Source organism: Thalia democratica, chromosome 5, assembly GCF_965202585.1.
Source record: "Thalia democratica chromosome 5, ktThaDemo2.hap1.1, whole genome shotgun sequence".
In the NCBI taxonomy this organism is placed as follows: Eukaryota; Metazoa; Chordata; class Thaliacea; order Salpida; family Salpidae; genus Thalia; species Thalia democratica.
In genome coordinates, this window is record NC_139169.1 from 536,125 (window position 1) to 562,316 (window position 26,192).

The following is a 26,192-nucleotide window of genomic DNA, read 5'->3' on the forward strand; positions in this document are numbered from 1 at the left end:
TTAATTGATCTAATTAATATTTCAAAGTTATGTCATAACTAATTTTATTTTAGTCAAATTTGTTTAACTTTTTAAACATTAAATATACTAATAACTTTTTTTCATAAAGTAATGTTTACTTCAATAATCATCCCAGGTACACAAACATTTTCGAAAAGCTATAAACAATTTATATAAATTATTACATCATAAAAAATTACAAAAATATGTTAAGTAAAATCTACCGACACACTGTAGAGTTAAATGTAGAACGTCAAATGTTTTTGTGTCTCACTAACATATTTGCAAGTTAATACATAACAGAATATCATTTACAATCGTTTGATGTTAGAGCGTTATTTTATAGTGTTTTTTTTCAATGAATTAACACTAAAATTGCTTTGTGGGTATGCATTAACTTATATATAAGTTGCATTACTTCCGTAAATAATCTCAAGTTTCTTAATATGGAAGTTATTGAACTAGTTGTTTTATTTAGAGTTCTAATGCCTTTTTAATGCTAAGCACATTTCTTTAAACTAGCGAAAAACAATGTTTTAATTTTGTTTGAATTTAAATTAACAAATAAACTTCAATTATTATTTTTTTTTTCTTTTTAATAAATACAAGTGAGTTATAACATATTAAAAAAATAAAGTTAACAAAAATGTGTTTATAAATGTTTTTATAGAGATGCTCTACTAAAGTTAGATTAAACTATTGAATTAGGAAGCTACAAACAAAGAATATTTATTTGTATGATAAGTATAATTCTATTTAATTTTTAAAGAAGTGTTAACTGGTCTGGTAACTTAAAAATGCTGCATAATTTTAACTAGAATATATCATACTAAGGAAGTAAGCCCAGATTCAAAAACTTTTTCAACGTTGGGTGATAAAGTCAACTTACAAAGGCGATCCTCACTATAAATGATAAAAATTGAAAGAATTAATGAATAATTAATTAGTTATTAAAGAGTGATATCTACTAAAGGAAACCAATTTCTCTCTTTATTTCTGCCAATGGGAGAAGAAATAAAACTGTATCGAAATCTATTAATTAAGATACGAATTAAAAATTTATGCTGCTAACAAACTTGACTTAATAAAAAAAAAATTAAAGAATTAATTTGAAATACTTTATTAAACAGATATTAAGACTTTATAAAAGCACTGTAATTCAATGACAACTATTTGAAACGTTTTATTGTTACAAAAATTTCTTAATCAAATTTATGCCTACAGAGAGGACATGTGTTATGTTCAGCAAACCATCTTTCAATACATTGCTGACAGAAATAATGCTGACCATCGCAAGTGAGACGTCTCATTCTTCTACCAACATCTATGTCTTCCATACAAATACTACATTGATCACCAACATGTGACACATCAGCTGTAAAAAGCTGAAATCTTCTGATCATTCCTGAAGAGAGACCTTGTTGTTGAACTTCATTTTCTTCCTGTTGTAAATAAGGAAAAATATTCCGAAGACGATTAATTGCTTTATTAAACTTTTGACAAAACTTGTCATGAATTGCTTTTAGTTTGACTTCAGCTTGCATAATATTTGTACGTCTTATTTTAATTAACTGGCTTATCAATTTGTTGGAGGACATCCAGTCGATTTGTTTTGTTTGCTGCAAAGTGTGGCTTTAGTAAATCTTCCAGGCGTTCGTAATTTTCATCCTGCTCTGTGTCAATTTTAGACATAAGTTTTGTTAGTTCTTTTTTCTTGTTGTTAAATTTAGTTTTAAACAGATTTTTTTTTTGATCTAAAGTCCGTAGAAACCGGTCAAGATCAGAAATGTTTCTTATAACCTGGATTAACGTTTCCCAGGTTAGAAACGTCCTTTCGAGATTCTGCTCTAAATTGTCCAAACTTAGCTAAAAACTTGTTGTAATTTTTAAGTAAAGAGATATAGAGCATTTCAAATCATACTAAATTAATAAAATTTAGTTCAAACTACTGAAGTTGTATAGATATCAAACTCAATATCAAAAGTTTAAGTTTTTCATTTAATTATCTAATAAATATTTAAGCTCGTTACAGCATGTGAAAAGTTCTTTCAAAACATAAATGTTTTTATTACTTTTTACTAATGAGGTTTATAAACGAAATTACATGCCATTTGCAACTTATTATTAACAGATTAAATAATATTTTTTATAACTTTTTTTACAAAGCTTTTCAAAACTATACTAGTTCCATTTTCAAAATGGTAAATGTTAAATGAAATTTAAAAATAATAATTTAGTTAGTAAAAGGTTTAAAAATTACTTTAAATCATGACGTATGAATAATTAAAATAAACACTAAATTAAGAGATTTATCAAGTTAAACTAAAGTAAAGGTATCTTTGTAAATAATTTTCTTATCTACTTCAATATTGCCACCATGTAAACAAAGCGAACTCTTAGCCTGGAATCAATATTAAATGAGGAAAAGCGACCTTTAATAAACAAACTTTTACTTTAGTTTTACTTGCTAAACTTTTAAACTTTTTCTTTATTAGAATTTATTAATAATTTAGAGTTATTTTTTAAACAGTTTAATAACCAAACAATTTTTTAATTTAAAATTTTCAGGTCCATGAAGGACTTTTTGATTATCGACTTGTACACCACAAATAACTTTTAACATCTTGTTTAGGACTTTTTTAAATATATTTAACACTATTATTTAATCTATATTTTTTAATATGTAGCTAAAACTCTTGAAACTTAAAAAGTGTTTAGTGAACCATATAATAAACTTTATTGTATATTTTGCATAAAATTTTATTTTGTGCAGTTCACGTTTAGTTTTAACTGCTATAAAATTTACAAACTTTAATCTTATTATACTAATTTAAATACTGTGATTATCATATAAAGTGTTGTATTAAATTTAATAGTATAGAAAACACACCACTTTTTTAAGGTATTTTAATCAGAAATATAAAATATTTAAAGCGAAATGGATTACTTTTACTAGCAGTATAAACAAATATTGAAAAAAGAAATCATTTATATCAACTTAAGAACTAAGCTATGCTAAACAGTATGGTAACCTAATTATTATTAGGTATTTTATTTTGCTAATATAATCAAACCTACTTTGGCATATATTTATCTCACCTTTATAAATGTGCGATATACAATTTTTAATTTAACAACATAATAAAACGTGCATAACAAAAATGTAAACAAGTATAAAAATTTAATTACAATATTTATTAAAATAGGATTATACTAAATAACAAATTTTTAATTGTTAAATAATTACTAACCTCACGTTCTTCATTTGGATTCAAAACTGAACCGACTGTATTTGATAATGAACTATCCATTGCTTATTTTTTTTACTTTTATAATATGTGTAAGTAACAATAAGAATGATTTAGATAAATTTTTAAATTAGATTTTGTTAATATAAATTGATTTGCATTTTTTAAATAAAATAATAGAAACGTTTTAATTTCAAAATATTAAAAACAAACTTAATAAAGTGAACTTAGAGCAGCAAATTTAGTTATGTTCACATCTAATATTAGGCGAACAGTTTTTATTTGGAGGTTAAGTGTAAAATAAATTTAGTTAATAGGATAATATGTATATAAGAATATCCATAAAATTCAATAGCTTTAAGATTTGTAGTACTATCAGTTTATTATAAGTAATAGTAATTATACTTCAAATAAGCATAATATATTTGAAAATCTACACTTAGTTAAACTACAACATAACGCATGTTAATTTTAATTTACTCAACGTAATTAAATAATGTTCTTTAGAAAAACATCTTCAGTTTAAATAATATTGTAAGGTTTTAGAGTAATGTACAATCTCAATAAAAACCACAATTAAATTTAAACAAAACTTACAACTAAATTAGAACACAAGAATTAAATCTACCAGTAATTTAATATAACAATATATAATAAACTCAATAATTAACTACTTTGTATTATACTTAATTACAACTAAAATCTCAACACCCTCTGATCGGTCTAAGCCGAAATAAATTTCTTGGAGTGTGGTTGTAGAAAGAGGTGAGAAAACTAAATAATAAATAATATTTTCCAAAAACTAAATATTCCACCCAAACTACCTTTTTGACAGCTAATATTTAAAACTTGTGATAAAACCAGCCCAAAAAAATTAAACTATATGTTTAAATACTCGGAAAAAAACCTTCAAAAATTACATATTAGCAAGATAAGGTTGAAAGTATTTGTTTCAAAAAACAAACATCCCGGTTAGGCTTGAGCTTCCAAGAATAAATTTCAAGTTGTACTGAGCTGACTTCAGAATGGACTTACTAAACTGAAAGTAAACTAAAAACCGAAAATAAATTTTGCAAATTCTCACAGGAGAAAAGCCAGAATGTTAATTATATCTGATTAGTTTCACAAGCAAAGACGAAAACTGTGGTGATTCACTTAATGTGCGATGAATACGTAAGAAATCTAAGATTAAACGTTTCGTATTAGTAACTTTAACGTATACTTCAAACATGTTTACACTACAACATTACTTATGTTAATTGGACTTTTGATAATTATAATCTATAGTTAAGAATAAAACAACTTCATTGTAACACTCAATTGAAATTATAATCGAAATTATAAATAATATAGGACTATATGATACTCACAGATTTTTTATCTAATAATGAACTTAGACAATAATTTTGGTGGTCATATTTTATAATAAAAAGATATCAAACATTAAAAATTAAGAAAATCATACTTAAAAAAAAAAATAGGTCAAAACAATTACACAAAAATTTAATCTATTAGGAATATACTTTAGTAATTTGAAGTTATTTTAAGAATTAACTTTATTAAGAATATACTTAATTAAACTAAAATCTTAATACCTTCTTGTCATTCTAAACCAGAATAAATTTCAAGTTGAACTGAAGTGACTTCAGAATGATGTTACTAACTAAATACAAACTAAAATCAAAAAGATTTTTTTTGTTAATTATCTCAGGAGAAAAGCCAAAATGTCAATTAAACCTGAGTAGATTCATAAGCAAAGACAAAAACGTTGGTGATAAACTTAATGTGTGATAAATAAGTAAGAAATTTGACATTAAACGTTTTTCTTAAAGTGACTTTATACAATTTTAACATATACTTTAAACTTTTTCACACTAAAACATAAATCATGTTAATTTAACAAACTGAAAATAAACTTAACCTATTGTTTATAAAAAAAAACTTTTAGTTTAAATACTTACTATTGTAAGGTTTTAGAGTAGTGTACAACCTCAATTAAATAAAACTTACTTAAATTAAAACTAAACTAAGTTAGAACTTAATTATACTCACAGGTTTTTTATCTTGGAACGGGTATAAATTGCTCAAAGACAAAATTGCACGAAGTTACTAAATTGCACGAGTGTACTAAATTGCACAAAACAAAATTGCACGAGTGCACAAAGTCGTACGGAGCCAAATTTGCACAAAGAAAAATTTGCACAAACTTCTTTGCAAAAATGACTCTTTGTGCATATTTTAAATTATCATTGTACATATATATATTTATACATTTACATACTAATTAAATGAAAAACAATAACTAAGATATAATAAAAAAGTATTTGAAAAGGTATCAAAATAATTCAAAAAGTTTTTAAAGATGTTAAGAACTGTTTTTTAGCAATAAAAAATATAAGAACATTAAAATTAAATTACTCTGACGTATTCTCTATGTTGCAACACAAGTTCAAAATTAAAAAGTTCCTTAAAAAAAAAAACTTAAGTTTATTACTAAAAATAAAGCCTAATGTTTCTAATGTAATGTTCCAACAATCTTTTTTTTTAAATAATATTTAAAGGTAAATAAAAAGACTTAGACATGCTTGCTGAAATTAATTTTTGAATTTTGGAAAGAACAGTTTTACTTATTTAGATTTCAATGTCCAAACTTTTAATTATTAATTAAAAAACATCAAATATATATAATTAAAATTAGTATAAAACATTGAACTATTTTATGCTTCATTTTAAAATTAGAGCCTATAAAACCTAAGAGAACTTAACACGTCAAATTACCTAGTTATAGTAACTTGGGCTGAAACCAAGATATATTTGTATTAACTATACAAGTAAATGAAAGAACATCATATCTTATTTAAAACGCTTTTATCTAATTGAATTTAAGTTTAAACAATAAAGACCAGGAATAAGCAGTAACTAGATTTATATTTTTAAATATTATTTTAACAAAACCTTGTTGTATAATAATCAACATAAATAAAAATATAAATATAATAAAAAACACATAAATATGATTGCTAAATATAATTTTATGATTTGAATAAAACTAATTTATTTTATTTCTTTATAGTTTATAAACTTTTAAACTTGACAATTAAAATCCTGAAATTATATTACTTAAAAATAATTTTTCAAACTTTATTTAGCTTAAGTTATCATTTCACTAAAATTGTTTTATAACTTAAGACTTCCGAATTAAAAAATGTGTATTTATTTCGAGTCATAGAGTTTTAATAAAACTTAGATTCATCTGAAAGTTTTCTAAAACTATGTATTATACATACTTGAAACGAAATATATATGTATTTAAATAAGTTTAGGTATTTTCAAAAGTCCTTAACTAAAGTGGATTGTTATGATATTTAAGCAACCAGACCAAGTCTATTTATAACTCAAAAAATTACTAAATGATAAATAAAGTATTTTTGTACTTAAATACGTTAGACCTATATTTGTTTAAATAACTGTCTATTTTAAAATGAAAACTCAAACAGTCTTTTACTGAAATGAAATATCAAAGATCTCATTATATTTCTCTAAACTTTTTATAAGCTACAGTATATTTAGCTAATTGACAAGTATATGTTTTATCCTTGAAGTATAATTTATACGTATATGAACATACATTATCAAAACAAAAATAAAATAAGAAAAAAATTATAAGACTTTTTTGGGTCTATTATAAGTTTAAATTTCAATTAAAGGTAAGAAACTGTGTTAAATAGTATAAAAACATTGAACAGATACTGTCAATCTACTTTAAATATGTTTTTTAATATCAAAAACATTTGATAATGACAAATATTTATTTAGTTAAATGATAGATTTTTTGAGTTATACGAAAATTTACTACTTAATAAGTAAAATTAGTTTAAAATCCAGGTTTTTTAGTGGTTTTTGATAAAAATTTCAGGTTTTTCAAGGTCTTTTTCAAAATTTCTCAAATTTAAGGTTTTTTTTGCCTAAATTGTCAAACTCAAGGTTTTTCCAGGTTTCCAAGTAAAGAGGCAACCCTTCTTAGAACAAAATTTATTATTTTTAATTAATGTTTGAAACTATGTTAATAGAGTAGTTGTTTAACAACTAATTCAAAAAAAATGTTTACAAAAAAAATTGAATAAATATTTAATATAAATCTATTACCCTATTGTCAATCTAAAGCTAAACAAACTTTTTGGAATTTCGTTGTGAAAATGGCTGAAAAAAAAACAATTTTTCTAAGATTCAATATTCCACCCAAACTACCTACCTGACAGCTAAGTATTAAAACTTGTGATAAAAACAGCTTAAAAAATAGACTATATGCTTAAATGCTACGAAAAAACCCTTCAAACATGACATATTTACAACATAAGGTTGAAAATATTTGTTTTAAAAACAAATATCCTGGTTAGGCCTGAGCTTTCCAGAATAAATTTCAAGCTGAACTGAGGTGACTTCAGAATGATCTTACTAAACTGAATACAAAGTAAAAACCAAAAAAATTTTTTTGAAATTCTCACAGGAGAAAAGCCAGAATGTTAATTAAAGCTGAGTAGTTTCACAATCAAAGACAAAAAACTGTGGTGATATTTGTTTCTTAAACTTCATCATTTAACTAAAATATTACAATTTTTTTTATATTTTGAATGGTATACAATGTTACAAAAGTCCGTTTATTTTAAAAAGTAAATCTAAAGGTCAATCTGATTTGCATAGTTGCTGAGTCAGCAAATTTTTTCAAAGGTTTAGTTGTTGTTTTTTTTATTTATACCCTAATTACTGATCCACCTTACTCAAAAGTATCAAATATTGAGCAAAAAAATGAAATTATAATAGTTAAAATTAAAAATTTCAACAACAATTAATGCAAATTTATTTTGTATATTTGATATTATTTAGAACATTTTTAAATTGAGTACTTTAAAGAATCTTGGTGCATAAAAGAATATGTATCTTAAACTCTTTTGAACTTTTTACATTGAGAACTTTTTAATTAAAATAACTTATCAAATTGGAGTACTAAATTTAGTATATACATAATTTTAGTATGTTTATTTGATCTCCACAAAAATTAAATAACATTTTAGTTAATGCATTTTAATTGAAGTTAAAATTAAAAATCAAACAAGTTGGTTTATATCAATAATTTCAAACTTACATATTTGATGCAACCCTAGCAGTATGTTTTATTTATTATTTAATCAATAGTTTTTTATTTGTTTTATTGATATTTAAAGTTCCTATATATATTTTAATTACACACTACATAATTATGCTCCAACAAACTCAAAAGGTATTTATTTAGCTAAAAGTAGTTTATAAGAAGTATTATATAAATAAGTTATTGTGTTAACTAAATATTATTTAGCATTGTGGGTATTTATTTAAATTGTAAATGTGGCAACCATCCAATTTTTTATCATTAATCTAGCTGAGTGATTGAAGCTGTAGTTATAGTTAATAAGTTATAATTTTTATGTAAGGTATCTGTTTTATGATACAATTATTCACTTGTATATCACTTTTTGTAATTTTGGTTTTTTTTTTAATTTCTGGTCATGTAAATGCTCTTGTACATTTTCAGCTTGATTTGTAATATTAAATTATTATGATTTAATAACAGACTTTAAAACTTTCTGTTTATCTCACAACCAGCAAGGTAACAAGCGTCGCAAATTAAATATATAACTATCAAAAATCCCCGACAGTAGGAATTTTTTAATCTCAAATGTAAACAGACTTATAAAAATATTTATACATAACAGTTAGTTTATATTCTTAAGATAGGTTTTTTCATACTGAGGATATATTAATTTAAACTAAAATCTTTTTAGTTTCATTATTTAAATCTTTGATTTATTTTGTACCCTCAAATTAAAACTATATAGATATTTCTTTAGAACAATTCAGCCTATAGTTTACAAACTTCATTTGTGGACAATGCATTCACAAACCAAAACTTATTTTTACAAACTGTTAATATAAAACTAAAGTATATCTCTAAAAATGGTGTTTCCAACTTTTATTGATTAATAAAGATATTAAAACATTTAAGTCTAATGTACCTTGAAGAACTTATGTATTTAACTTTATAAAAAATTTGTACAAAAATTAGTTAATAAATGATAATGTTGAATAAAATATTAAGTTACAAATAAAAATTATTTATATTTAATAGTTTTTTTACTCTGTTTTATTTTTCAAACTTCAACCTAAAAATAATTTGAGAAGAACTCTATTTTTTGTTTTTGAAAAAAAAAAAATTAAGGTAGTATGTAAAAATATTATTAAACCTGTTTTAGTTTTACAATCAAGGTGTTAAAATTGTTTTAGTACATTGTAAATTGAAACTTAAGTAATTTAACACTATAGTGAGTTTGTAATAACAAAAGTAATAAAGAATAACTTATGTAATTTTATTCAATGTAAAGTATAAGAGAAGAAAATAAGCTATATTTTGTTACTTTAGCTTTCTAGTTACTATAGCAATTAAACAGCTGTAATTAGTGGTTTTCAAATTTTACCATGCCTGCTCACAACTATAATTTAAAGTTAGGTGATTTTTTTTCCTGGATACCTGGTAAAACCATGATTTGAAATCAGAATAAGAGTAACGGCTTTTGAAATATTTTGATTTAGGACAAAATAAAGTTTTCAAAAATATATTAACACTTTTAAATAAGTTTTTTGTTATATATTGACTTTTAAAAAATCTAAATATTGAGTTAAATTTAAACAAACAGAACTAATAAAACTAATTTTAATATTTGATTTAAAAATTTTGATCTGCTACTTAAATGAGTTTTTATACTTTTTCCAAATAAAAACTTCCAATGACAAAAAAAAACCCAAGCCACAATGTCAGGAAAGTCAGGAAAAACTACGACAGTCAGGAAATTTTTAAAGTTTTTCAAAAACATAAGATTGTGTCAGTTCAAATTTACGAAATTCCTTATTTTACAATGCCTTCAAATGGTAAAATTAATACAAAATGTTTCTTAATTTACTGAAAAATAACCTATTTGAATAAACAGTTTTTGTATGCTTATAAGTATTGGTGAGCTGTAGCAAGGACACCTCAATTGTGAAACTGTGATATACTAAAAAGTTTTAATTTTTAATCAGATTTCTATATAAACAAGCACTTAGTATAGTATTTATGGTAACAAGTTTATCTGTATACTTCACCTCTAAATCATTTTTTCACAATTGTTTACCTGTAAACCTGGAACTTGACAAGTTAAAAGAAAAACCTGAAAAGGCCTGGAATTTGAAAAACTTTGAAAAATAAACTCGAATTTTGAACATAAAACCTGGAATTTTTTAAGTTTGAAATTTTGTTAGTTTTTCAAAAATAGATAAAATCAAAATACTTATAGTTTTTTTGACTTTAAATAAAAGCTGTAGCTGAAAAAGCAATTTTTCATGGGATAAAAACAATAAAGTATCTTCCAAAGTATGATAAGCCTTCTCGAGAAATATATAACAGTATTAAAAGAGCAGTAGGTGACGTATTGATGGTTGCAAAACTGAGTTTTTATTTGTTGTATCTGTAAAATAATAGAAACTTTTCTTGCCCGTTTTCAAGGCGAAAAATTCCCACGTTAATTTTTGCTTGGATTTATCCAAAATATGTTTAAAAAATTGTTGAACACCTTTTTTAAACATTGTGATGTGAATTCTGAAACATCACTATTTCAGATTTTAAGGACAAAAGTATCATTTAAAACAGTTGAAGTTGGTTGTGCTTTAGCAGTTGATGAGCTTCAAGGTGGGTATCGAGAGATCGAGATTGGAGTTATCAAAAACTTAAGAATAGAATTCTAACTCCAAGAACAATAAACTTCATCAAAAAGTTATGCCTTGACCTAAATAAAGTGTTAAAGATTTGAAAATAATAAGTTATAACAAACTTTAGTTCTGCATACTTGTTTAATTTAACTTAAGTTCAAGCACTTACTCCTAGCTAGGACTTACTTCTTGTTAAAAATTATAATGTTTTAACTAACTACTTCAACCTTTTTTAAAACATCAAAAAATCATTTCATAAAGTAGTTTAACAAGAGTTAATAAAAAATAACACGTTCAATCTAAGAAAACATTTAAGTAAATTATTAGCTAATTATTTTTAACCAACCTAACATCTTTTGAAAAACAATCTTAAAAGAATTTAGTGTAAGTTTCAACATATCAAATAAAATTTGTACATTTGTAGAACATCAAGGTTTTGTAAGGATTAAGGCCGTCTTGGGTTTTTCTAAAGTTTTATGTAAATCTCGTGCTAGTTATTAAATATTTTTTTAAATAAACCTTTAGCTAGAGAAATTTCTAATGTGAAAATATTTTTTAAGTTGTCTATAATTTTATATTTATTTAATTCTTTTGAATATCTTGAAGTATTTGTTCTTAATTAACTGTAAATTTCTCAGTTTTTGAACTTATCTTTAATATTTTTCTTTTTTTTTTAAGTCAGGATAGTCTCAACCTAATTTAATAAAACAGTTGCTTTTTTTTTTACTCAGATTAATATTTATACTCTTAAAAGTAGTTACTCTGTTAATAATCAGTTAATATCCAGTTTTAAATTTTAGTATGAATCAGGGTTACAACACACTCAAACTAGTAAAACTTTCCTTAAAAATACAATTTGACTAAGGATGTCTTTTTTTACTTTGTAAAACTTAAGCTAGTTTTGATATTTTTCTTAATTCTCCGAATACTTTAATGATTAAAATTTTTTTTTTAAGTTTTTTTCAATATTAAATTTAACTTTTATATTGAAATAATGATAATTTAAGATATTAATTTTAAGTTTTTACTTTTATCAGAAGATTTATAATACAAAAACTCAAAATATTAATTGGTAACTGTTTATATTTTGCAAAAATTCTTAAAGTTGGCTTAAAAATAGTTTTTTGTTCTGTTCTATAATAACATGTAAATTAAAAAATAACAAGTAAAATTTCTTCATTCTGTGAAATATGATATTATTTTTTAGTGTTTTAGTTAAAGCTTGTTCTAAAATACTGAAAATTAATTTTTTGTTTCAAATGTTGTCAAAAGTTTTATAGTTCTTCAAATTTTTAATAACCTAAACACTTGAAAGAAAAACTGTTAGCTTTTATTCATTTTAAGAGTTTGTGTGAATTTTTATTTTGTAATTTGAATAATGTAAGTTAGTTTGAAGTTTTTTGTAATTTAAACTAAAACTTAGACTGTTAAGGGTTTTTTAGTAAACAGGTTAAGTTAAGTATTTTTAATTTAAATTTTGAGGCAGTTTTTTGAATTTAAAACAAAATTTGCCTTGAAAATAATTTTTTGTTATAAAAAACTTAGGATAGTTTAAGTTTTTTGAAAATCTCAGTACTTTTTTTCAAAGTTTAAATGATACTTATTTTAATATTTTGTTTGTTTTTAACCAGTTTTTTTAAAAAGCTTGATGTTTATTGACTTTGATTTTTTGTTTAGTATTGAAGGAACTCACTTTTGACTCAAAGAAGTGGTAACAGTATATATTTAGTTATACTATTAACTTATGTACTTAAAATAAAGTAATTTGAGTAGTTTAGAAAAAAAATCTTAGAATATTTTTTTTGCTTGAAATAACTTAGTTTTCAACTTTTAATTGTTATAAAAAGAAGAAGTGATAATATTTTTCAACTCTGAACTTAAAGGAGTACAAAATTTAGTACATGTATGAAAAATTTACAACTTAAAGTAATATTTTACACAGAAAAACAACATACATACTTTTAAAACTTAACTAGACTTGGTTTGTTCTTTCTTTTTTGTTCAACATCTATGTAAATAACAGAAAATATTAATAAAATAATGTTCAAGTTAGTTTATGTATGTATTTAGTTCTTAGTGAAACATTTGAGAGTACTAGGTATTTATCAAGATGAACGGAAGTGTGTTTATTTAAAATTGTAAAAGGAAGTCCATATTAATGCTGTAGAAATAAAAGTGTATAAGAAAGAGGACTGCATGATAAAGTTGTTATAAATTTAAGCTTAAGTTGATAAAAGGCTTTCAGTTGTTATAGTTGTTGTATTTGATCAGTATATATGATCGATATATTAGTTGATATTAGTTTGATCTTTCAGTTGATAATAGTTTGATAAGTTCATATTAATTTGATATAGTTGATGTAAATGATCAGTATATCGGATCAATATATCAGTTGATATATTTGATCTTTCAGTTGATAATAGTTTGATTACATGTTAAATAAGTTTAGTTGATTGTTTCAAATCGTAAGAACGTTATTTAAAATCAATTAAAAGTGTTTTCGTATTCCTGCCACTAGAGGCTCTCTTAAATTAGATCTTTGGGTGCACATAATTTGTATAATATTGTCAACAGCAAGCTAGATAGATATAAAAATGTCAATTTTTGAAAACACAACTGGCAACATTGAAGCCTCGAGCGAATCTAGTGTTGAAAAAATAAAAACCACGAACTCTGAGAACCATAAATTTTGTGAAAAGTTTCTCAGGAACTTCGATGTAAACAAAAATTCCGAAGACGAAAATGTTGTGAAATGTTTCAAAAGAAATACAGTTGCGTGTTTTGGTGAAACGGCATTAAAAAGTTTCTCTGATTTTTTTCGTACAGGTAAAGAGTTTTTTATTACTCTCTGTTAATTATATGATGATTTTATGTAGAAACCGAAAATATACTTTTTTATAGTTAGCATCTCTATCTAGTTTTATTAATTTCTTTTTTTTTATATTAAACGAATAATATTTGAATTAAATAAACTTTTGTAGGTAATGCGAAGTTGTCCAACGAAAATTTCTTCAAACTCTACAAAGTCGCAAAACTACTTAATTTCGCCAACGCCAGACAACATTTGCTCGACTCGTTCAAAATCGACCTGAACATTGATAATGTTTGTTTCTACCATCAATTTTCCAACATTGCATACAACAATTAAATTCAAAAGTGTACTTTCGACTTCATAACAAGGTGGTTCTGCTATTTGGCCGAAAACAAAATCCTGGACGGTTTGAGCTTTGATCTCCTTGTGAGGATCTTGTCCAGTTCACATTTGAATATCACCTCGGAGCTTGAGGTAGCAAAAGCTGTGAACAATTGGATTGAACAAGATCAAGAAGCAAGCTTACAATAGTTTTGGTGAAAACAATTCGTCTACCTCTGCTCTCAACTGCTGCCTTAAACACATTGTTAGATGCTGAAACATTTTCAAAATGTGCTGAGAGTAAGGGGGTTATATTCAAAGCTATCAGCGATAAAACTCTTCAGAACTTTGACCCGAGCTTTGTGGACTGTCGAGTGAGACATTGCGCTCAGGATAGTTTTGAGGTGGCACTTTGCGGCAACACGTCTGTTGCACACAGTACACATACCTATCACATTACTAATGAAAACACTCGTCGTACCTATCGCGTGTTCGAGTTGGAAAATGAGAACTACTCGTCCTTCACTGAGATCGCCTGTAGAGATGAAAATATCGACGTGTCCTCCGTTGAGTTCGTAAACGGGATCATATACTTCTTGGGTAACGATCGCTTTCTTGATAGTTTGTGGGTGCGGTCTTACTCAGTTTTGACTGGATCCTGGGAGCATTTAAGGTTTTCCGATTCTTTGATAAACTGTAATAAGTTTTCAACTTGCAATTTGGCGGGAAAGATTTACATTTTAGGGGGAAAATTCCGTAAAGCGTCAAGAACCGTCAGGAGCCGTCATCAACGTGACCTATCAGGAACCAACTTTGTTCTTTTTGATCCCAGCACTAAAAGTTTCTGGAAGCTGGAAGACACCAAACACTACAGGAAAGTAGCATTGTCAACCGTATTCAACGGGAGAATTGTCACTTCAGGAGGTCGAATTCGTCCGACATCCGTTGAAGCGTACGATCACTGCGCAGGTGAGTGGTCAAATGACATGCCTGACATGATTGAGCGAAAAATTTCTCACGCCTTGGTGAGCATCGGAAGCAAAATGTACGTGATCAGTGGAGCAGAAAGTTGCGAGGTTTTCGATCTCTTCAGCGGGAAGTTTGCTCTTCTTCAAGCACCGTGGGTTAAGAAGAATTTTTTCATCTATCAGTGCGTAGTGATTGGCAGCAAAATAATAGCGGTTCTAAACATTTTTGATTATGTTGTTTTCGATTCAGAGGAATTAAAATGGGAGAAGGAAGTTAGTTTCAGGCAATACGAGCTGGATTGTAATTATCACTGCGTTAATTATCCAAAATTTAATGTTATTCTTTGATTGTTTTTCTTTGAGGTTTGATTTTTTACCGTGTTGAATAAACTTACTATTGAAATGAGAAGAGGCCCAAATATTCATTTGCACTTCAGTGTTTCTTAAGATATTTAAATCCTTGAAACTTCACTATTTTTTTAAATTTAAATAGTATTTTTCTATTGTTTCTACATCTCAACCAAAGATTATATAGGCAAAACTTTTGAGACAAAGAATAATTGGTAAAGGTGAAATATTTATCAGCAATTTTCCTTGAACACTAAACTATAACTTTTACCTTGTTGATGAAGTAAAATATTTTTTTCTACTACTTATACAAAGAAAAAAAAAAGTATTCAATTAATAGTTTTAAAACAATGTTATACTTAGATTGATTTATCTTCCACAACAAGCTCGTCTATTTTTTGTGCTGACTCAGCAAATATGGCCTTGACTGACCTTCAGTTATAAACAACTTCGTGGCATCTATTTCCACAAAAGATGTATTAGTTTTAATTTACGTTTCGTTTGAATGATGGGGCACCGAGGCTGTGTTTGGAAACGTGGAATTTGACAATTCAGGCTGAGAAACCCGGAAAAACCTGGAACAAGAGAAGTTTACAAAAATCTGTTATTTCAAACAGCTTTTAAATTTCAATATTATTTATAAAACAGTTGTTAGTATTTTATATTTTAGATACTTCTTAGATATAGACTAATTGTATTAACTTTATAATTTTAAAACTCTGCATTCGAGAAATTTACGTGTTAAACTTATTTAGTATTTGCTATCGCAATATTTTACCTTTTTTCAAGATTTTGAAAATTTTAAGTGCATTTTGTTAAGCTTTAAAGTTAGAAGTGTTTTTTTAAACAATTTCTTATTTAAACTTAACAAAGAAGCAGAATTTGTTTAAATATAGCAGTTTTTAATTTAATATATATATATAGAATCAAGTTATTTTACTTGATAAGTTAAACCTTTCTCACTGAGCCCATCTAAAGGGCTTTATTATTAAAACGGTTTATTTAAGATGTAAAACTTCTTTTCTTAGAGTTTTACATCTTTAAATAAACCTTTATAAATATATATATAACTATATTTATATATATATATAAATATACATATTGAAAAAGTACGATTTTAATAATGTTGGTATATATATTTCATAAGAGTAGACGCCTTAATCATCATTCAGTTTGATTAAAATAAAAAGCACTATACTAAATATAGATGCAAAAGTTATACAAAAAACAAAAAAACAGTATGACGTATTATTGAGAAGTGATAACTACCGTAACTGAACTTAACTTTATTAAATAAATATATAAAAATAGTACTGTAAAAGTTATGCTTTTAATAAGAAGAAAAAAATAATAATATTATTAACAACAACAGATTTCCTTCTATTTTAAAATATACTTTTTTTCTATTTTGCATAATTTTCAAAGTTTAAAACTGTAATAAAAAACACTTTATGCAAAAATAAAAAACGAAAACTTTTTCTTTGATCTTCTCAAAGATAAAGATTTTTTAACATAAGTTTGCTTCAAACAGTTATCTAAGCTTACTATTTAAATGCTTAACTTTTTGCTGAAGTATCTACATCTATAACTTTTTTTACATTGGCATGCTAAAAAACATTTTGTAAGTATTCTGAACTTAATTCGAAGTTGTAATATTATTAAATAACCTATAAAATAACCAGATAGAAAATTTTGCAATGTAGAATAAAACACTGTTATTGTAACCAAACAAATTAACTTTGAACAAAGAAACCAAAAATATAAATAAAAAAAAAATTGGGTGTTAAATGACAAATACTATAATTTCCTTAAACAAAGGTTTAAGAAGAGTAACAATGATCTATAATGACCTTGAGAAAAACTATTTAATAGATAATTTTTAAGTTCATCCTGGATCTTTCTAAAATGGATTTTATTTTTAAAACATATTGATAGATTAATCCATAACTTACTTCCTTGGTAGGATAGCGATTTATGACCTTTTTTGCTGCTGAATCTAGGTAGGAAAACATTTGATTCTGAAAACCTCGTATAATAGTTATTGACATTTTTCATACCTATATAGTAATTATTTAACTTATCTGGTAACGAATTGTTGTTAAACTGAAACATAAATAGACTTAATTCATATAGATACAGACTTTAAGCATCTAATACTTTTTCTGTTTTTTTAATTCTATTACACTATCATCATATTTCTTATAATGTATGCATCTAAGTACTCTGTTTATGAGAACAATAATACTTTTTTTATTTGCTCTTTCCAGCACAACAAGCCATATCTAAAATTGCTCATAAGCAAAGAACTAAAAATCAAGTATAATGCTTTTTTATTTAAGAAGTGTCTGGTTTTGTATATTATATAATCTTTTATATATTTTTTTTTAGTTTGTATGTGTTCTAACCATTTTAAATTTCTGTCTATATTTATTCCAAAATATTTATAGCTGTTTGTGTTTCGTATATCTGTTTTACGTATTTTTACATTAAGATCTATGTTTTTCCAAAAACTATTTTTTTATTGGTGTACAATCATGCATCTAGTTTTATTTAGGTAAATTTTAAGTTTGTTTCCCATAAGCCAATCTGATACCTTTTTAGTCTATTTAAAATTTTTGCTGTCATTTAGGTATGTGTCTTTTGTGAATGTTTTGTATAATATTGTATCATCTGCATAGTTGAGGACGTTGAGACTAGTTTTATTCTGTAAGTCATTTATATGTATTATAAATAACTAATTTCCAAATATTAAGCTTTGTGTTACCCCAACTTCACACTTTTCACAGGTTGACTCATATCCTCAAAAGCTAACAAACTGTTTCCTTCCATCTAGATGTGAACTGATCAGTAGATCATATTTCCTCACACACCATAACGTTCAAATTTCCTTAGTGAGCTATCTACACTATCTTATGCTTTACTTAAATCTAAAATAACTGCACATGTGTTTTCTTTATCAAAATTCGGCAGAACCCCGTTTAACAAATTCAGACAAAGCTAAAGTGGTGGATGATGCTGTCGAAAGCCAAACTGAGAACTATTTAAAACTTTATTTTCAGAATAAACACTATACAGGCGATTATAGATTACTTTTTTAATTATTTTATTTTAGATTAGATAGAATTGAAATGGGTCTATAACATTCTGGTAATGTTTTTAATCCTGATATAAAAAATGGTATCACTTTTGCAAACTTTATGCTACGTAGATAAACACCTTTGTAAAATGCTGGGTTAATTAATTGCTCAGTGTTGAGGATATAAGATTGTTTACTTTCTCTTTACAGGTATACTAACCTCACCACTTGCTTTATTTGGATATAAACTGATAACATTGAATACTTCAGTTTCTTTAACAACAAACCAAACAAAAACTACTACTAACGTTTCTGGGATTGTCAGTAAAACCTACTTGGTTACCTTTTTTGCTGATGTTTGCTTTACGATGTTAGAAAACAGAATGTTAAGTTTAATCTATCTGTTTTATATAAGGTTTTTGATTCACACTTAGTCTACGTGAAAAATAGCTGTCTTTCTTCTGTCTACTAGTGATGTTATTTATTACATTTTCAAATTTTGATGTATATTTGTAAGAATGTTTTTTCTTTTTTTTTAGAAATTATTGTTGATTTTGTAAGTTTATTACGTAAACAAACATTTTCTTAACTTAATTACATAAAAAATGAAACAAGAAATGGAAGCAGTCGGTAATATTGAACGAGATCCCAATGAAGTAGTTGGAAATTTTGAACGAGGTTCCACTGATGTAGTTGGTAATTTTGAACGAGGTCCCAATGATGTAGTCGGTGATTTTGAACGAGATCCCGTAGGACAACAAGTTGAAGCTATAAGATTTGATAATGAAGACCAAATTCGTAATGTAGTGAAACAACTTCTACGTATTCTTCAATTTATACAACGTTCTCCACAAAATTTAGGGGTTGATGCACGTGTTAATGCTCTTTTTAAACGGGTGAGACTTGGAGGAGAAGAACAAATGCTGGAAGTAATGCAACATGTGCTTAAATTTTTACTAGATTCTCCACAAAGTTTAGGGGTTGATGCACGTATTGATGCTCTTTTAGAAAAGATTAGATTAGGAGGAGTAGAACAAATGTATTATATGCTGGAAGATTTGGATTGCATCAACTTCTTGGTGGAATCGCTCAACGACTTCCAGGGTATATTTATAGTAAGCGTATCAATGGTCTTTCTCTTCCAAGAATTGCAAAGTTTGAGCATTTTTTTGTAGACGAATCGTTGGTAGGTGAACAATGTGTTGTTTGTCTTGAAGACCTGGAAGTTGGTACGCAGATGGTCCGTCTGGACTGTCATGTCAGCCATCATTTCTGCGAAACTTGTACAGATGCTTGGTTTAAAGACCACAACAAATGTCCTACGTGCAATTATGATTTTAATTAAAATACTTGTTTAAAGTAATAAAGAATAGTGTTTTCGTGTAGTGTATAATAAACTACAATGTTATGAACATTCTTTGTTTGTTTTTTATGTAAAAACTGTTATTTTTTCTTTGATACCTAAAATCGGATAAAAAATTTTTAAAAAATCAAAGGTCAAGCAAACATATTTAATACTAATTTATTTATGAACACTACGTTTTAGGTAATAAAAGTTGTTTTTGTTTTAAAAATGATTGTTTTTATGAAAAAAAGTAATGTTTACTATTGAGAAATAAATTCAAAAATGAAGCTATTTTATGTTTTATTAGCTGTATAGTTTATCATATACTTAGCAGATAGGTTAAAAATGTTTTTATTTAATTCTGCTCATACTTGATAAAATAAAAGTGTGTAATAGCTGCTCAAAAATATTAGTAAAATATAAATTTCAATTAAACTTTTGGTTTTAAACTGTCACTTAAATGGGTTCTATTTAAATTCCTGAAATAATGAGTTCAGAATTTCGAATAAAACTTTTTAACTCAACATGTCTTGCTTCGGTAATTAAAAGAAGACTACTAATCAGTAAAGCAAATATAAAAGATTTATAAAATTCTCGGCAATATGGTTTAAGCTAATAAAAGAATTAAAAAATAATATTTTGAATCCTACTGCTTGGGATCTGTTAACACTGATTTATATCAAGTCTGCTGCCAGCAACATAATTAATAAACGCCTCTAAAAAGAAACTTAATAGTTAATCAACAGTTATTATTAGGTACCGACCCTTCACTAGTACAATACTCATTAGCGACTGCTCTTTGTTTTCTCCTTACACTTTGCACTGAGAGTTTTTTTAAACGGTTTAATGAGCACAAAATTAAATTTAAAACTTTTCGTTAAATATAAATAGTTATCAGTTGAAGTTTGGTATCCTCAATACTCATTTAATTTTCCCAACTAATTGACGCTGCCCGATAGCCATCATGCTTGTTTGTGAAACAACAAAATCAACATTCAAAATTTCATTATTTATTAGAATTCTCATTTAAAAGGTTGTTGTTAAACAAGCCAAAAGTCATTTTACTGTAATTTGATATAAATAAATTTGTTTTTTTCAAAGCTCTAACTCAACATAAATATTTTTGTACTTTAACAATACAGTAGACATCAGGAAAAAGCAATAAAACTTTGTTCTAAAACTATTTATAAGTTTTGTCAGAATTCTGTGAATGATTAATAACTAAATAAAGAGTTTTTTCGTATTAACTTACAATGTCAAACTATATATCTTCATAAACTTTCTTATAGTTTTTCTGAAAAGTTGTTTTCGAGTATGATTTAGTTTTCTTACCATAAAAACTAGTTATTTTTGTTCTATAAGTGCTTATTTTTAAAATTTACTTAACTAATTGTCGTAACGTATTGCTACACCAGGGGCACTCAGCAGCCTTTAGTGACTCGCAAGCCTAATTTTCTTAGAAAGAATTGCTCGCGGGTCGCACTACTTAGAAAAATGTCTTCGAGGGCCGACTTGTAATAATTGTAATAATCACTATATAATAACTGCTTTAAATCAAAAAATAATAAAAAATAGCAGTAATTAAAAACTAGTAGAAAAAATTATTTATTGAACTAAGAGCCTAATTTTAGGTTTTTATTACAAAACTTTTTTATTTTATTGTTCTAATTAAGTATGTTTATTATTAAAACTGGCGAATACAATATGTTATGTAATGATTTTTTTACATAAGCTGATACAACAGACAGAGTTGTGTTGATAACCGCCAGGATTTGCAGAGACTGTTTACAAAAAAGACTTTTCAATATAGGTGTTGAGTTGTTTTATAAGGTTTTAGTATATTTAGTTATAATTGTATTTGTTAGCTTTTAAGATTGTCATTTGAAGTAAGTTATGTAATTATATTACTGTACATTTAAATAGCTCTTATGATTTTCAACAAGTGATTTATTAAAAGAATTTTTACACTGGTTTAATATAAAGCATTTTTCACATTAATGACATACTTTATAGTTCTTGTAGTTTTCAACACTTGGTTTCGCATTTAAATTCAAGTATTTCTTAAATTAATATTGAGATTTGTATATTGGTTAACATACAGTATTTTAGTGCACAAATTACATATTTAGAAGTTCTTGTTGTTTTAACAATTAACTTTGTATTCATTAAAGTTCGTTTAACAGAGAAACCCACTATATTGTTGTGCTTGGTTATTTGTAGTAGTTTTCATATCTAGTAATACTAAGTCTAGGGTAAAGTAATAATTATTTCTATTCCCAATATTAAAGTTACACTTAGATTAAGACCCAAGCGTAAACGTTCTAGAGTAAATGAACTTTTAGATGTTGGGTCACCAACAAACACCCTTTGGTTTCACTATAACTTTATGATTTATAAAACATGCAAAATAAGTATAACTATATGGAACTTAATATATCACTTTTATTTTTAGTTAGAATCAAAGACATGTTATAGATTTTTTAGCAGTAAAACAGTTTTATTAAATATCAGGGAAAAAAACTCATTAAGAAGCATTTTGTAATTGAAAATTGTATGTTAGCATATTTTTTAGGTTTTAGTTGTTTTTGACCTTAAATAAAGATTAAATCTAGTTAAAAGATGTTATAAATAACTACTAATTATACCTTAAATTATGATAAAATATTGATGCAAGATATTATTAACTAATTTATTTACTGTGATGATCTTGTTTATACACTTAAACAACCTGTTTAAAAAAAAACTTGCTTAAAATTTTTGTAAGCATATGACTTTTTAGTACAGAGGTTGGCAGGTCAAAATGGAACGTTTTTTATGTGCTTTAAAAAACATATTCAACGACATTTTTTTTGGACAAAAAAATTTAGGCGATAGAATATCCTTTAAATATAACACCAAACTTTTATTTTTGTGTTTTCGAAAGTATTAGTATATTAAACTAGTTGAACAAAAAATTTAATGTGGCCCACGGGCCGTAGTTTGCCGACCCCTATTTTAGTATATATAATAGTTTTACTTAATGTAAATTGATTTTGCTGAATAAGCGAAATTTGAAATAAAAGTAAACCAACGACCAATATTATGCTTGAAACTTTCTCAAACAAACATCAAATATATTTAAGTTTTTGAAGTGAAAGCAAATGAACTTTAATCTGACATAAAATATAAAGTTAAGCTATAATTTTGTAGTTTTACTTTTTATTTGTTTCTAATTTATTAAAACCACTTGAGTTAGATATGTTAAATTTTTCGGTTAAGTTATGTTTTCAGTTTTAGTTTTAAAAGAAGCAATAATTTTAGCTTCACTAAGTTTATAATTAGCATTGAATTGTATATTAGTTTCTTAAAAAAACTGTCGCAAAATTTTAGTTTCACCGATTGACAGATTATTAATCTGTGTTTTTTTGTTTAAATAAGAGTTTCTTGTTGTGTATTTTACTTTGTGCTAAAACTGTTATTAAAATTTCTTTAAATTTATAAATATTTTGTTTTTAGCCGCAAAGTTTGCAACTTTAAAAATTAACAGTGAATGGAGTTCACAGTGGCGGAAAACCATTAAAAGTAGTTTTTTTATATACATTTTTTTGGAATATATTGGTTGTTAGTTAAAGTTAATGACGTCAATAAGATAAATGAGACTAGTTTGACTATTTTTTCATTTTTTTTTACTGTATTGCAGGTACTTTTTTAGTTTAGTATTATTTAAGTTTCTTTAAAAAAATATTTAGGATTCCTTATTCTTGAGGTAAAAAAACTAAACTTTGTATCATAAAATGTTTATAAAATCTACTATATGAATTGATGAACCATTTAATGTAAATGTAATGTATCCCGCGTTTTAATTTCAACGCATTTTTGAAATCAGTTTTGCATTAAGAATAATTGCGATACTACGATTATAAATTAATACATATGTGCAACTTTTTTTTAATTTATTATAAAACATTTATTATATATTTATGTGTAAACTTTAATTGGTATTCAGCTTTTTGTTTTAGATTAAGATTTAAATTTCTCATTTGTAGCCCTAAGAAAAAATAACTACAGTAATATATATATTTAACAAAGTATTTGTACTTTTATAAAAACTTAAAACTAAGTTTGTTATGCTAACTTTTAGTAAAATTGTTTTGTACCTGATATTTCTTAAGTTTTATACTTTGTTTACAAATAGTAAAGGCACCTTTCAACTTTGTATGTAAACTAAATAACTTTTTTTTAGCACTAGTTTATTGTGTTTAAAAATTTTAATCTAATCGAGTTAGTTTTTGAGTTTTTAGTTTTGTTTATGTAGTAAAGCATAAATTGAAAGGTTTAAATAACATACTTAGAATTTTATTTATGTTTTTTTAGATTATGAGTCATTTTTTTAAATGTTTAATATTTTTAAAACTGTAGATTACTTACTTTGTTAAAAATAACAACATTTATTAAGTTTGTATTTAAAAAAAAAGTTATTCCCACGTTGTTAACTATTGAACTAGTAAATTTAATCTGAAAATTGTAGCTGTTGTAGGTATACTGTGTGTTAAAAAGACTTTTAAAAAAGTTGTCTTTAGACAAAGGGAGATTTTTGTTGATAAAATTATAATGCAGCCGCTAAAAATGGAAAACTGACAAATTTGCACGAGGGGACAATATTACACGAGAAATTGCAGAAAGACAATTTTGCATCAAGAGTCAATTTTGCACAAGGATAAAAAAAACAGAAAAAATAAATAAATAAAATAAAACAGAAAAAAAAATATAAAAAAACAAATAATTAAATTAGTAAAAAACAAGTTAATTTAAAAAAAAGTTACTGACCGAGGGTAACAGTAATAGTAAAAGTAAAAAATTAAGTAACCAACAAATGTTTTTATCAAAAAAATATTAAAAAATAAAAATAAAAATCAAATTGCCGACCGAGGGTAAGGGTTGGGGTAACTGTGATAGTAAAAAGATATATGTAAATAATAATTAGAATAAATGATAAAATGATAAAAATCAACCCGTGCAAAAATGTCCCCTCATGCAAAAGTTTCATTGTGCAGATTAATCTTCGTGCAATTTTGTGCCTTCGTGTAATTATATCCCCTCGTGCAATTTAGTACGCTCGTGCAACTTTGACAGTTACCCTTTTTTGGTGGCTTCATTGTAATTTTGATAAGAAAAAATCGACTTTGGTCTAAAGATGTTTTTAAAGTCAGTTTAATACACATTATAACTGCAACAGCTACAGTTTAAATTGGTTTAATATTTTTAGAGTAAATTTAGTAGTTCAATAGTTAAGAAAGTGAGAATATTTTTTTTCTAATACAAACTTAATAAATGTTATTATTTTTAAAAAAGTTTCAATAGTTTCAAAAAATTTAAACCAACGACTCATAATTTAAATAAATATATACAAAACTCTAAGTATGTCATTTAAACCTTTCAATTTATGCTTTTTGTTACATAAACAAAAATAAAAACTTAAAAGTTTACACAAATAAATTAAAAATTTTAAATAAAAAAAGATGGTAATAAAAAAGAATTGTTTAGTTTACATACAAAATTGAAAGGTGCCTTTGTTATTCTTAAATAAAGTATAAATTTAAGAAAGATCAGGTATAAAATTTTTTACTAAAAGTTAGCATTAAAAACTTAGTTTAAACTTAAGATAGATGTAAAATTATTTTGATAAATTTAAAGTAATGTTGTAATTATTGTTTCTTAAAACTACAAATGAGAACTTAAAACTCAACTTAAAAACAAAAAGCTGTATACTAATCGAAGGTTACACAGAATTGCATAATAATTATATCATAACAAAATAGAAAACAATAAACTGTCGTGGCTGTTTATTTAAAGTAATATTGATATCTAGTAATATAAAGTCTAGGGTGAAGTTAAAGTTCTGTCAAATCCCAATATTAAAGTCACACTTAGATTAAGACACAAGCGTAAATGTTCTAGAGCAAATGAACCTTTGGATGTTGGGTCACCAACAGCTTTTGGTTTCAATATAATTTAATTATGTATAAAATACGTAAACGACTTATAACTATATTGAACTTAATACATCACTTGTATTTTTAGTAAAAGTTGAATATATGTAATTGATTTAATAAAACAGTTTTATTAAATATCAGCAAAAATAAATTCATTAAGAAGCATTTTGTAGTTGAAAAAAGTATGTTATTGTTTTTTTTTTCTTTTCAAGGTATTTTTGACCTTAAATTAAGATTAAATCTAGTTGAAAGAAATTATAAATACTTATTAATTATACATTAAATTAAGATAAAATTTTGATGCAAAATATGATTTATAAATTTGT

General features: G+C 25.3%; 1 protein-coding gene across 1 annotated transcript; it reads left to right on the top strand.

The window, feature by feature from the left end:
• The first annotated feature begins 13,618 nt into the window (after positions 1-13,618).
• LOC145835541 (kelch-like protein 7) lies at positions 13,619-15,473 on the top strand. Its single transcript, XM_082943187.1, has 4 exons — positions 13,619-13,850; positions 14,006-14,127; positions 14,182-14,352; positions 14,502-15,473. The coding sequence occupies exons 1-4, from the start codon at positions 13,619-13,621 to the stop codon at positions 15,471-15,473; spliced, it is 1,497 nt and encodes a 498-aa protein (XP_082799313.1).
• The last annotated feature ends 10,719 nt before the right edge of the window (positions 15,474-26,192 follow it).

Excerpts from the sequence above, each read along its gene's own strand:
- LOC145835541 (XM_082943187.1), top strand. The coding sequence starts at position 13,619 with ATGTCAATTTTTGAAAACACAACTGGCAACATTGAAGCCTCGAGCGAA. Across the intron at positions 14,128-14,181 it reads TCGACCTGAACATTGATAAT|TGTACTTTCGACTTCATAAC; the intron begins GTTTGTTTCTAC and ends TAAATTCAAAAG. Across the intron at positions 14,353-14,501 it reads GGATTGAACAAGATCAAGAA|AACTTTGACCCGAGCTTTGT; the intron begins GCAAGCTTACAA and ends AAAACTCTTCAG.